At 41.7% G+C, this 12797-nt stretch overlaps 1 protein-coding gene across 7 annotated transcripts in view; it reads right to left on the bottom strand.

Moving 5' to 3' along the window:
* Positions 1 to 7547: 7547 nt before the first annotated feature.
* ZNF827 (zinc finger protein 827) overlaps positions 7548 to 12797 on the bottom strand; it is a 249568-nt gene continuing 244318 nt past the window's right edge. For 4 of the 7 annotated variants that reach the window (XM_074229198.1, XM_074229201.1, XM_074229200.1 and 1 more), the window contains one exon: positions 11645 to 11732. Coding sequence is in view for 2 of the 7 variants with exons in the window: in XM_074229196.1 (XP_074085297.1) it covers positions 10913 to 11732 (820 nt within the window). In the remaining 5 variants the exon portion in view is untranslated. Of the gene's footprint in view, positions 11733 to 12797 lie in introns of all 7 variants that reach the window. The other 3 variants (XM_074229196.1, XM_074229197.1, XM_074229199.1) reach the window with 2 other exon arrangements.

Here is a 12797-nt window from a genome sequence, read left to right as displayed (position 1 = left end):
CTTAAAATGACCACACTTTTCTCTAGGACCCATCTCCACTAAAGATCGTACTAAACTAAAAGTCATCTTCAGTCTTAGAGGAAACATGGAAGAAATCCTATAACAATAGCACTTATGTATAGAGCATTTTTAAGATTTGAAAAGCTCTTTACATGTTATCTCATTTGATACTCTTATAAATAGGACTTAAACCTGAAAGGGTATTATGTTCTCCCATGACTTTGATCATGGATGCTCAATTTCTATTTGAGGAGCTTCCAATCTTGTTTCCTTTGTCAGCCAGAAATTTGAGTTCAACCAATGACTTTGAGAAGAGATGTTGTCCCAGTCTTTCCTTCCATGCCTCCTTGCCATTTTGGGGTTTTTGCCCTGACTGATAACAGCATAGGATGAGATGCTGGGTGTAGTGGAAAGAAAACCGGTCTTAATATCACATGCTTTCAATTGTAATCTTGGCTTCATTCTTACTAGCTGTATTGTATGAATAGGGCAACTGCATGTCTTTGCAAACCTTAAAGCATTCTGCATAGAGATGAAATTTTATTATAATCTGTGTAAACAGAAAGAACATTGACAGGCTGGGTAGGTCTGGTGGAGATTGACCAGCAGGGTGAGGGAGATGATAGATGCTGAAGGAATTAAGAATATTCAACCTTCCTAAAAGATATGGGTGGTTCATGAATAGAGGTTTGCAAGGATCTGAAAGGCTGTCATGCTGATATCCTGGGTAGCTAGGGTCACAGTGGAGAGAAAGGGCTCTGGATCTAGAGTCAATTAAGATCTCAGTTAAAATCACCTCAGATCTTTAATAGCTGTGTGATCCTAGGGAAACCATTCTACCTCTAGCTACTTCCATTTCCTCATCTGTAAAATGGGAATGATAATAACAGAACCTTCCTCCCAGGTGGTGAGGGTAAAATGAGATCTTACTTGTCTAGCTATTATTAGTTCTGTAGGTCATAGAATCATTATTCAGCACCAGAAGGGACCTTGAGGTCATCTACCAAATTCAAACCTCTCATTTTATAGGTGTAGAAATTGAGGCCCAGATTAAATGAGTTACCCAAGGTTACATGACTAGCCAGTGGGTAGAATTAGGCATTGAATCCTGTTCTTCTAGAGAAAAGAGTGGTCAGTCTCCTAAGGGTTTATGCTGTGTAAGTGTTCCCAACTCTAGTCTTTGGTTATGTAATTCATCCCTCTCCATGCTCTTCCTTAATGCCTCCTGCCTTGCTTCACCATAATATTTCCTAGCCCTTATGTAAGCCTCTATATCCAATCCTCCTTTCCACTATTGGTCTTTGTATTTTATTTATTGCTTTTCCCCTTAACTGTAATTATTAAAGTGTTTTGCCATCTTATTCCCATTGCCAGTGGTCTTTCTCAGTGCATACCCAAAGAACCAACTGTGCCTTCCCCTGTTTCATGATTTCATACATTAATGATCAATTCAGCTATCTTAACCAAGCCCAAGTTCTTGGAGGAGAGGACATAAAGTCAGCTCTTGAATGGCATAAGTTATGGCAGCATTGTGCCAGTAGCACCCTTTGATGAGGACTTCAGTTGTGCCTTTTAGAGAAGACTTCATAGTCCTTGAGTTGCCTTTCACACCAATCTTATATACTCTGCCTGATCCTCACCTGGGGTGGTTAAAAGAATGCTGAGGTTGGGGTTAGAAATCCTGGGTTTGAGTCCTGACCTACTACTTATGTCATTACTTTGGGAAAGTCAGCCCATCTCTGTAAGCCTCAATTCTTTATCAGTAAAATGAAGGGGGTTGAACTCAGTGACCACTGAAGGTTCCTTTTAGTTCTAAATCTATGCTCCCATGTACCTTTTCTACTCCTGAGCATTGGCAAAGAACTGAATACCTTCCTCAAAATTCCATGACTAATGGACAAAGTCAGACATGAAAGTCAGGGCTGTAGATTCTCCCAATGCACAGAGAACAGATCTCTAGAGGAAAAAATCCATCAAACCCCCAAATCCATCAAATCCCAGAGCTTACTGCGAAGAAAGAAAAAAACTACTTGAAAGGGATTGGAAGAAATGGGTAGAGAAGGTGAGAGATGTGCTTTCCTAAATTAAATTATGCCCTTCACTTTGACAAGGGGTGTATATGTGTGTTTGTGTGTATATATGTCGGGGTGGAGGGGAAGTAGTTCTGCTAAAATTGATGATTTTACTGTCTCTCATCTCTAGAGCTTAGCACTGTCCTGGTATAGTAGGTGTCTAATAAATGTTTCTTGACCTAATTTGATTCCTTTGAGCTATTTTTAAAAGAAGCAGCATAACTTTTAGAAATTTAAAGGTGCTTAGAGATGATCAGATCCAACCAACATTTTCATTTTATGAATGAGGAAACTGAGACCCAGAGAGGTCATGCAACTTAAAGTGACCTTTGGGTAATTTTTATAGGAGGTAAAATGGAATGTGTCTATATACCAATGTTCCAATAGTGCAATTTGTCTCTGAAGTAGATATTATGCCTAGGCAGCTCATAACAGCTGCAGTCTTAGATAGGAGGGTGAGAGCCCTATGCATCCATCCATTCATCCAGGGACATTAAAGAATATTGAGGAGGGTTGTCTGAGCAAAGCCCCTTTGACCTCATGGCTTAGGCAAGGCAGCCTTTAAGACTAGCTTCTGCAAACTCAAAATTGACCTTACTAATTGATAGAAAAGCAGGAGCACATCAAATCTTTAGTCTGGGAGGATGTTTTTGGTCTGCTGTCCATAGGGAATGAACTTTGAATAATGATTTCCCAGTAGTAGCAATGGATTTGTGTTTAAGGCAGAGATGAGTCTTTTATTAGCTGGCACTGTAGAGGTCATTTAGTTCAATCCCTTTATTTAAAAAAAAATATTCTGAACTTAAACACCAAAAAAAGCATTTCCATACACATAGAGCACAAAAGCAGCTTCATATGAAACTGTGAATTTCCATTTCCTACTGCTAGCTTTATATATATATATATATATATATATATATATATATATATTATATATATATATATATATATATATATATATATATATATACACACACACACAATATAAAATTCTATACTCCAACTCTTTTTATTTTATGGATAAACTGAAGGCTAGATAACTTCTTTTTATGATCATTTTTGAGGTGGTCACAAAAGGTGAATTTGTGGTCAAAGAATAGAATTGATTTTATTAATATAATTTTTACTTAGTTACCACAAAGCAGTTACAGAAAGACTTGGGTCTTAAGTCTTCTATGAAAATTCACCTAAGATGACTGAGGAAAAAAGGAGATTTTCTTAGATCTAAAATAGACAACCTTAACAGAGAGTACTCCATTAGGAGGGACAAATCAGGATTCTCAAGTAAAAATACAAAGGTATGAGAAGTTGATCTATCAGCTGTAAGCTATTCACCAACCCTTCCTAAGATTTCATCTTAACACATGGAAGTGTAGCATCCATGGATGATTAATGTTAAAAAAAATAGGCCGTCCATGTACTTTTTCTTTCTGGTTCTTCTGAATCAAGGGAAAATGTAATCTAGTTTGTAGAGCCTAAGAAAATACCTGTTAAGGTCTGTCTGCATTTTATTATTTTGTGTATGTCAATTCACACTTACTAGTTACTATATGATTCTGGGCTAATCACTTATCCCTTATTTGCCTCAGTTTCCTCATCTGTAAAATGGTGATAACCTACCTCCCAGGGTTGTTGCAAATATTAAATGAAACAATGATTGTAATGCTCGGTGTGTAACAGAGCTATAGAAATGTCATCACTGTCATTTTTTACTTGTTATTTCTATATTAATATTTGTTTTAAGGGGTGGCTAGGTGGTGCAGTGGATAGAGCACCTGCCCTGGGGTCAGGAGAACCTGAGTTCAAATCCTGCCTCAGACACTTAATAATTACCTAGCTGTGTGGCTTTGGGCAAGCCACTTAACCCCATTTGCCTTGCAAAAAAAAAAAAGGAAAAAAATATTTGTTTTAAATATTTCCTTTCAGTAGGTGGTACAGTAGATAAAAGAATGGACATGGATAATGCTCAGATCTACCTATTCTGCCCCAGTCTCTCTGCTGACCTCCAATTTCACTTCTCCAACTACCTTTCAGACACCTTGAACTGAACGTCCAGTAGACATCAACTCAACATCTAAAACATCTTTGCCCCCCAATTTTTCCCTCTCCTTCCTTATTGTTGTTGAGGGTAACACCTTCCTCCTAGTGCCTCAGACTCACAGCTTGGATATCCCACTATCTCTTACCCCGCCATATCCAGGCTAGTTGTAGCTAAGAGCTGTCAATTTTACCTTTGCATTCTCTCTCCAATATGCCCCCTTCTCTTCTCTGATATGGTCACCATCTTGGTAAAGACCTTCATCCCCTCCACATGGATTATCCCAATAGCTGCTGGTGGGTTTGCCTGGCCCAAGTCACTCCTTACTCCAATCCATCCTCCATTCAGCTACCAAAGTGATCTTTCTAAAGTGCAGGTCTGATTGTATCACCCTCTACTTAATAAATTCTTGGGATTCCATTGTCTTCAGGAGCAAATATTCATTGATATTCAGTGTCCTTCAAAACATAACCTCCTTCTTCCTTTCTAATCACCTCACTCCCCAATGTTTACTTCTCAGTCCAGTGATGCCAGCCTCTAAACAAGACCTCTTCTCTTTGGTTCTCCCCATTCCTGGAATGCTTTCCCCACAATGACCTCTCTCTCTGGTTTCTTTTAAATTTTAACTAAAATCTCACATTCTACAAAGTCTTCAACACTTAATTCTAGTGTCTTCCTGTTAATCATCTCCTAGTTGTTCCATATATAGCTTACTTTGTATGATTTGTTTGCATATAATTTCCTCCGTTAGATGGTGAGTCCTTGATGGAAGTGATTGCATGTTGACTCTTTTTGTATCCCCAAGTCTTAGCACAATCCTAAAGACAGTAGGTGCTCAAAGTTTATTGATGGATAGTTATTGGAATGTACTAAGTGGGGGAGTAACATGGTCAGATCTGCTTTTATCAAGATCATTTTGGCAGCTGGGGGGAGGGTAGCCTGGAGTGGGAGAAAGTCTCACTGTCTTGTCTTCCAGGCAGGGGCCAGTCCAACTGGCTTACTTGCCACTCCTTGAAGGAGGCATTCATTCCGTCTCCTGCCTTCATTCCTTTGCCCAGGTTCTTCCTGTAGGAAGGCAGTCATCAGCTGGCTTTGTTTGCATGTTCTCTGCCCCTTAGATAGGAAGCTCCTTGAGGGCAAGGGCTCTTTTCTCTTTTTTTTTTTAAATTCCAGCCTGTTCATAATAGGCAGTTTAAAAATTCATTGATTAGACTCAGGAAGACCAAGGTCATATCTAGCTTCAGACACTTTAACAGTTGTGTGACCTTGGGCAAGTTACAACCTGTTTGCCTCAGTTTCCCCATCTGTTAAATGGGGATGATACCACCTCTTTCTCAGAGCTATTGTATGGATCAAATAAGATACTTTTAAAGCTCTTAGCCCACTGCTTTGCAATTGCTTACTATTTTTATTTAATAGTAGTAAAATAATTTATTTAATAGTAAATGCTACTATTATTAGTACAATTAGAGACTATAAGAAACCAAAATTAATCTATGGCCCAAATGAAAGTGATTGGTATAAGATGTGTGAAAAGTAACTATTTATCTGCTCAGTGATAAAAACCTCTTGCCTTACATTTCAAAGAATCATAAAATACCACATGGTAAGGCCAGATCCATCCAAGCAGAGACCATCAAGTGCAATAGGAACATGACCAAGAATTCTGGCTACACCATAGGATACAGGTGCTCAAGGCAGCTTGCCTCCAAGGGTGACCTTAGAGGCCATTCCATCTGTCCTCTCATTGTACAAATACAGGTGGCATCAGAGATAGGATTTGAATAACTTACCCAGATTCTGGACATCAAGCCCAAATTGTCACTTTGGAGCACTTACCATTTGAGGTTATATAGAATATAATTAATTCTTTTACATGATAGCCCTCAAAATGTTTGAAAACATCAAACATCTCAATATCTACCCCCCTCAAGCCTCTTTCAGGCTAAATAATCCTAATTTATTCAAGTACTTCTCATTGAAATGACTTCCTCTGGATATCTCCTAGCTTATTCTTGTATTTTCAGAGTGCTTTAATATTTGTGATCTCATTTGAGAAAACTGTTCATTTTTGAAATGGAAATATTTCCATCATTTGCTTTGACAAGAGGACAAAATTTAATATACTTGTGTGCTTCTAAATCAAGGTCACTTGGTTAAAAAATGAATGTCTTCTCTTGATTTCCAGAGTAATCACCAATAGACCTAGATCTGCAGGTTCTAACTGTAGTGCCCTTCAAAACACTAGATTTATGGATTTGTGGCATTCTAATACACATTTCCTAAAAAGCTATGGGCTTGAACTCCCATTTTCTAATTTTTTCCCTCAGGTATATGATACTATAGTTTGAATTTAGCTGTTTAGTCATTTTCAGTCATGTCTGATTCTTTTGGGATTTTCTTAGCAAAGATACTAGAGAGGTTTGCCATTCTTTCTCCTGCTCATTTTATACTTCAAGAAATTGAAGGCCAAAATTTAAACAGCTTGCCCTAGTTCAAGAAGATTCTGATTCCAAATCTAACATCCTATATACTACACTGTATACTACAGTTATTATGCCATAAGGGGTTGTTTGTACTTTGTTTTTGAAGAGGACCAGTGATGGTGTCTTGACATGAATTGGATTTAAGTGGGGCAGAGTTGCACAAAATTTTCACCCTCACTCTCTCTTCCTGAGTCATCAAAGTTCAGTGGCAAGACAAAAATCAGGACTGGTAATGACTTGGGATGCAGTGGATGTCCCTTGGTGTCTTTTGATACCTGAAGAAACTCTAAGCGGTCCACAGAACCTGTTTCACACACCTTTGTGGTTATTGGAACATTTTGTTCTCATCTACCCATTCTTCTGAAGAAAGTCTCGCATGCTTGGGATAGATACCCTCCTAACTCATCAAAGGGTTTTACACCTGTTGGTTAGCTCAGTCTGGCTTAGCCAATCTGCCAAGGTGGTTTCCCAGCGTGCAGTGTAATGTGGAGGCAAGGTACCAAGATTCAGACTAAAAGGACCTTTCCCTGAGAAAGTCTGCAAAGTGAGGGGATTTATAGAGTAAGACCTAAAATGGTCCCTCTGTCAGGGGGTAGAGGAGAGGGAGGAAAAAAGGGAATGATAGCAAACAAGCATTTAAGTGTCTACCATGTTCCAGCCACCCTGTTTAAGTGCTTTATGAACTTTAGGAAATTTTAAATTTTGAAATATCAAAAAGGGTAAAATTTTCAAACAAAATTAAGATATTGTAGAATACCAAAATTGTTGAAATTTTGGTTATTTCTGCATTATATATTTTTAAAAGGTACCAGGCACTGAATTCAAGACCCTTATTCAACATCCATCAAAATTTCTTTCCAGTTTTAAATTTAGGATTCCCTAATTCTTCCAAATAACTAAAAAGTTCAAGTCAAGGATTAGAAGAACCTAAGAAAGAAAAAGAAGCCAGAATATAGCCAACCTTTTTTAATTAGAGTATATTGTACTTCCAAACTGGATACACTATAAATTGGCAATGCAACATAAGATGCAACGTAGGAATATACCAGTTACTGTCAAAATGACCCTGTACAGCCTTAGAATGCAAAAAGCTTTATACAATACAAATTTTCAGCAATGTACACAAACCTCGACAGCGTGATCTTTTGAACATAATACAAGTTAAAAAAGGACTGAAGGAAGAAAGAAAGTGCTGAGAACTTTAACTGCATTACCGTATGGAAAAATAAGTTAGCCTTCATCAAAGAATGCATAGTGAAAACAGGGATGACATTAGTTGGTGGTTGGATTCCTCCCAAAAATGTTAGTGTTTTTGTTTTGCTTTTAATTTTTGTTTTGTTTTTTAATAGGGAAAGGATTCTCTGTGGGGACACAGCCTTCCCTGAGCTTCAAAATGCAAATCAAATCATGGGACGGCTCATCTAGGCGAATCCTGAAAATTTCTGTAAATACTCTCCTTTACTAATGATAACGACAACAATAACAATAACAATAATAATAATAATTAATAATAATAATATAAAAAACCAAACAAACTCCAAACACACCTTTTTTTTTTCTCACTCAGAAAACTTTTATAATTTATCAGAAATGGGTGGGGGAAATCTTTCCAAAGTGCTAGACAGAGTTGCCCAATTACATTAAGCATGACTAGGCCATTCAAAAATATGGGTTCCGTGGCAAATAGAGAAATGCACGGCATTCGAGTGTTGAGGTTGTCTCCTTCCCTTAGAGCTCTGCTCTGGCTATGCCTCTCGGCCTGATTTTCTTCTGCCCAACTGGGGTACCTGCTCCTAATGATCCCCACTAGCCGAGTCTACCCTTTTCAGGGTGTCCCTGATCTACCTCTGTGGAAAGGTCTCGGGCATGACCCATCCCTCTCTTATTAGCCTTGGCCATTGAATGGGGTCACTTTGAAAGCAGACTACTGCCCAGTGACAAGTTCTCCTCCATTAAATGGGGAATTCAAAGAATTGCTTCTTAAAAATAAGGCTTCCTCCACCTTCCTCCCTGCCCCCCACCCCCACCCAGCTCCCTGCCCCAGCACCCCGGGATTTCTTGGAGTGTATGTACTGCATCTTTGACTGAGAAACATCGCCCTGGCAAGGTCGAATTCCAGGCCTCCAATGACCACTTGCTAAGAACAAACTCTGAGGGAAATTGGTTGGGAGAAGTGGGGGGGGGGGGAGAGAAGCAGACAGGAACCTCCTCCTCCTTACCTTCTGAAGCCCTCCCTACTGCCCCTGTCCACCTTTCTCCTTAGTGTAAACAGGCTCATCTAGTGCACAGAACAGGCTTACCCCCTAGGGGAGTGGAACATGCCTGCCGGGGGTGGAAAAAGGTAAGAGATTGGGGAAGGGGAAGCCTACAGTGAGGATTAGACAGTACAGTCATCTGGCTCCCTGTAGAACTGTACCAAGTTCAAGGTGGCATTCAGGAAAGGGCATTGCCTGGAGGAGGAAAAATTAGAGCTACTTTATTTTTCCTGGTGAAACAGATGAAAAAACAAACAAACAAACCCAAACCAAGTCCCAATTCTAGGCTAGCACACTATGGGAAAACAGCAACACAATAAGAAAGCATCCCTCCTGTACATTAGCTCCTTTCAAGAGATAAATTATATATATATATATATATATATATATATATATATATATATATATAAAAATTCATTTTCTAGACTTCCCATTACTATACAAAGCACATTTCTTTCCTGCTCTTTAGGCCTGTTTCACACTGGAAATCCTGTTGTCTTAAAAATACAAAAGCAATGAAAATACTCAGCCAAAGATTTTCTTTTAAAATCACCCGTTGCCTTCCCAGATCAACAAAGGGTTCTGCAACCAATCCACATCTGCTTCTTGCTACAATAAAGTGCTGCGTATAAGTTTGTCATTTTAATGACCACAAAATAAGAGCTTTAAATAAGTCTAAAGTTAGCTTCCTAGCAGGGTAGACCTACCAGGTGTTAACAAAATGGAATACAGTTTTTACTGATAACATGGAGGAGAATATAAATACAGCCAGAAGGTCTGCAAATAGAACTGAGACTTTTTTTTTTTTGCTAGGGTTGGGGTGGGGAGGGACATAGAACTGAACAGTATGTTCAAACAGCACCTTTTGTTGTCTTTATAGTTTAAAGAAGTTGTAAATGAACTTTTCTAACATACACCGTTCATTTCAGAGAAGAGGTCCATTTTTTTCCCTTTCTTATCCTTTTCTTTTCTTTCCTTTTTCAGATGAGGAACTCAAGCTAGTGCAAGTCTAAAAGCACTGTGCAAACCTGCCTTTTTTTTTTAGTCTGAGCATTTGTACCCAGAATTTATCCAAACCCCATTTTACTCCCCTTGACTGGTTTTAACCAACATCCAATTTTTCATCAGATTAACGGTTCCTGCAAACAAAAAGATAACCATTGCATTAATGTGGGATGCATCTGATCGGTCCTTTCAAAAAGGTGCCCTCCCTGGAGCCCTGACCATAAAGATTGTGGACATGAGTGTCTGCCCGCGGGTGTGTGGGGGCACACCCCCGGGCAGTGCTCTGGGGTTCATCGGCCCCATCCCCTCACCCTCACACCCGGTGAAGATAAGAGGATAAGACTCGATGCTCCCTTAGAAATCTCAGGCAATTATTGAAGAGGTCGGCCATCCCTCTGTTGACTCAAGACCCCCCAACCCTATAGTTCTGTTGCTCAGAACCATAGAGGGAAAGATGTCGGAAGTAACTGGGAGGGTTACTGGGGAGGGCAATGTACCAACCCAGAGAGGAAAACGAGCTCTTCCTCAGGAAATAAGCCAGGACAAAGAACGGGCACCAGAACTGGCATGGCCCAGGAGCCAACACATTCTCTCTTTGCCAACAAGCTCTCACACTCACTCACGCGGCCAACTCACCCAAACAAAATGAAAATGCACCAGTACGTCGCCTTACAAGTGCTGATTGCCATTGAGGACACTCTCGTTAGGCTTTGACTAACGAGGCAAAATTTCTTCAAGATAAAAGCATGGGGCGAGGAAGGGGTGGGGTGGGGGGAAGACATGCCTCTGAAGGGAGAAGAATGCAACAGGTCACCTCTCTGAAGGCTGAGCCAAGCAGCTTCCACATCAATGTAATAAATACACTCAGAGAGCTACTTCTCTAAACCTCACGAATGACCGACAGTACACACGGTGCAGACCCTGGTCTGTCTCTGGGTTTTGCAGCAACATATATACCTGCTGGAGCTGTGTTTCGAGTGTGTGTGTGTGTGTGTGTGTGTGTGTGTGTGTGTGTGTGTGTGTGTGTTGGTTTTTGGTACAGAAACAAGGCTGCCCTCAGACAGTCTCTGCCCTTTCTGTTAATCCGAGATAGGCTAGGAAGGAGTGTTTGGGCGAGGTGATGCTAGGAGGTGCAGTCTGAGGTCGGGGAGGGTGGAATGTGAGATCCGAGTGGTTCTTGGGGTAAAGCATCGTCAAGGGAATAAGATGGGCAAAATCCGAGTTCCGATACTTATCAAAGCGCAAAGAGGAGCCATTGACGGCCAAGGCCTTGAACGCCAGATTGGGTTCTGAGCTGCTGCCGTGGGCAGCTGACAGTGCCACCGTTTGCAAGGCCTGCGAGGCGGACATGATCGAGAGGGGAGACAAAAGGTTCCGTGCCCTCCCCACCACGAGGAGGGGGCCCCCAGGAGCCGTCTCCTTGGGGGCTGGGCTCTGGCCCTTCTTCTCCTCCTCGAGGCAGTCCCCCCCACTCTGGTGTTTCTTCACGTGGCGGCTGAAGACAAAGGGGTGGGTGGTCTTGAACAGGCACTCGTCGCAGCTGAAGGTCTGGCGTGGGGCGTGTTTCAGCTTCTTGTGCAGGTTGAGATTGTCTTTGCGCTTGCAGCTGTAGCTGCACTGGTCACAGTGGAAGGGCCGCTCGCCGGTGTGGACGCGCACATGCTCAATGAGCTTGTTGGCTGTCTTGGACAGGTAGCCACACTGGTCGCACTTGTAGTGGTTGCCAAGGCGATGCTCCCGAATGTGCATCTCCAGCTCCAGCTGGTTGGCCTTGACCATCTGGCAGATCCGGCACTTGTACTCCATCTTGTAGTGGGTCTTCAGGTGGCACTCCATGGCTGCGGGGCGGTTGGTGGAGTAAATGCAGAATGGACACCTGCAAGGCATGAGATGACAGGGGAGGGTCAGCTCGGGACTGCCCCCACCTCCAGACCTCCCCAGCCTTTTTCTATAGACCCCCTTCCAGCCCCTTCAGCCCAGACCAGCTGTGTCTTGGGGAGAACTGTCTTTGGCTCCCTCTCTTCCTCTCTTCAACTTTCTCTGCAAATAAAGAAGCCCCTGACCTAGGAAAGTCAGCCTTAGTTGGGCCTCTTGGTTGGGTCACCCTCACCATCATGGTGGAGGGGGGAGAAAAGGAAGCACTGAAAATGGATGCAGGTAGCTTCCCTCCCTCACCTCTTCTCTGCTCTCCCCAAGCCCACCCCCCACAACAGGTGTCTTGACCCTCCTGCCCTTCTAGGTGGGGGGAATAACACAATATCGACTCATCATGCACCACACCAAGCACATAGAGGAGGGGACAGCTCGCAGCGGGAAAAGCTACTTCTAGCATTCCAAAAAGTCACACAAGGGCAGAATCGTGCTTATTACAGGGACAGTTAGAAGCAGAACGCTTTCTCTGAGCGTGCTCACAAAAACTCATGGGTTAGAGCCACAGCGTTCTCACAAGAAAGGAAGAGAAAAGAAGCAAGAAGTCTGGGAGGAAGGAGGAAAGAAGGGGAGCTGCCCTCTGCCCTGAGGGCTTGGGAGCCAAGAGGCAAACCTGCTGCTTGGGAAAATGTCAGCTAGACTGGGAGCTTTCCCAGGGCAGGGACCATAGATAATTTTTTAACTTCTTCAGTCTTTCCTTGCCTTGCCTTTCCACCCCAACAGATCTGACCATAGAGAAGTTACTATATATGTATATATGTATAGGTATCTATGTCTCTCATACACATATATATTCATATATATATATATGCAGAAAGGGGTCCCTGAAACCCTTTGACCTGGATGCTGGGAGAGAGAGATGAGATCCATGTCCTGAGATGTTATTTTCTATTCTCTGCAGATGTTTCCATTCTGTGTCTTGGCTTCCTCATCCTTTAAAACAGGTGTGTTCAACCCACAGCCCACGGATTACATGTGGCCCTCAAAGTCCATTCATGTGGTGGTATTATTA

The sequence above is a fragment of the Macrotis lagotis genome, chromosome 3 (genome assembly GCF_037893015.1).
Source record: "Macrotis lagotis isolate mMagLag1 chromosome 3, bilby.v1.9.chrom.fasta, whole genome shotgun sequence".
NCBI classification, from domain to species: Eukaryota; Metazoa; Chordata; class Mammalia; order Peramelemorphia; family Peramelidae; genus Macrotis; species Macrotis lagotis.
Note: the sequence above shows the minus strand (reverse complement) of the source record. Positions and strands in the feature narration are given on the sequence as shown.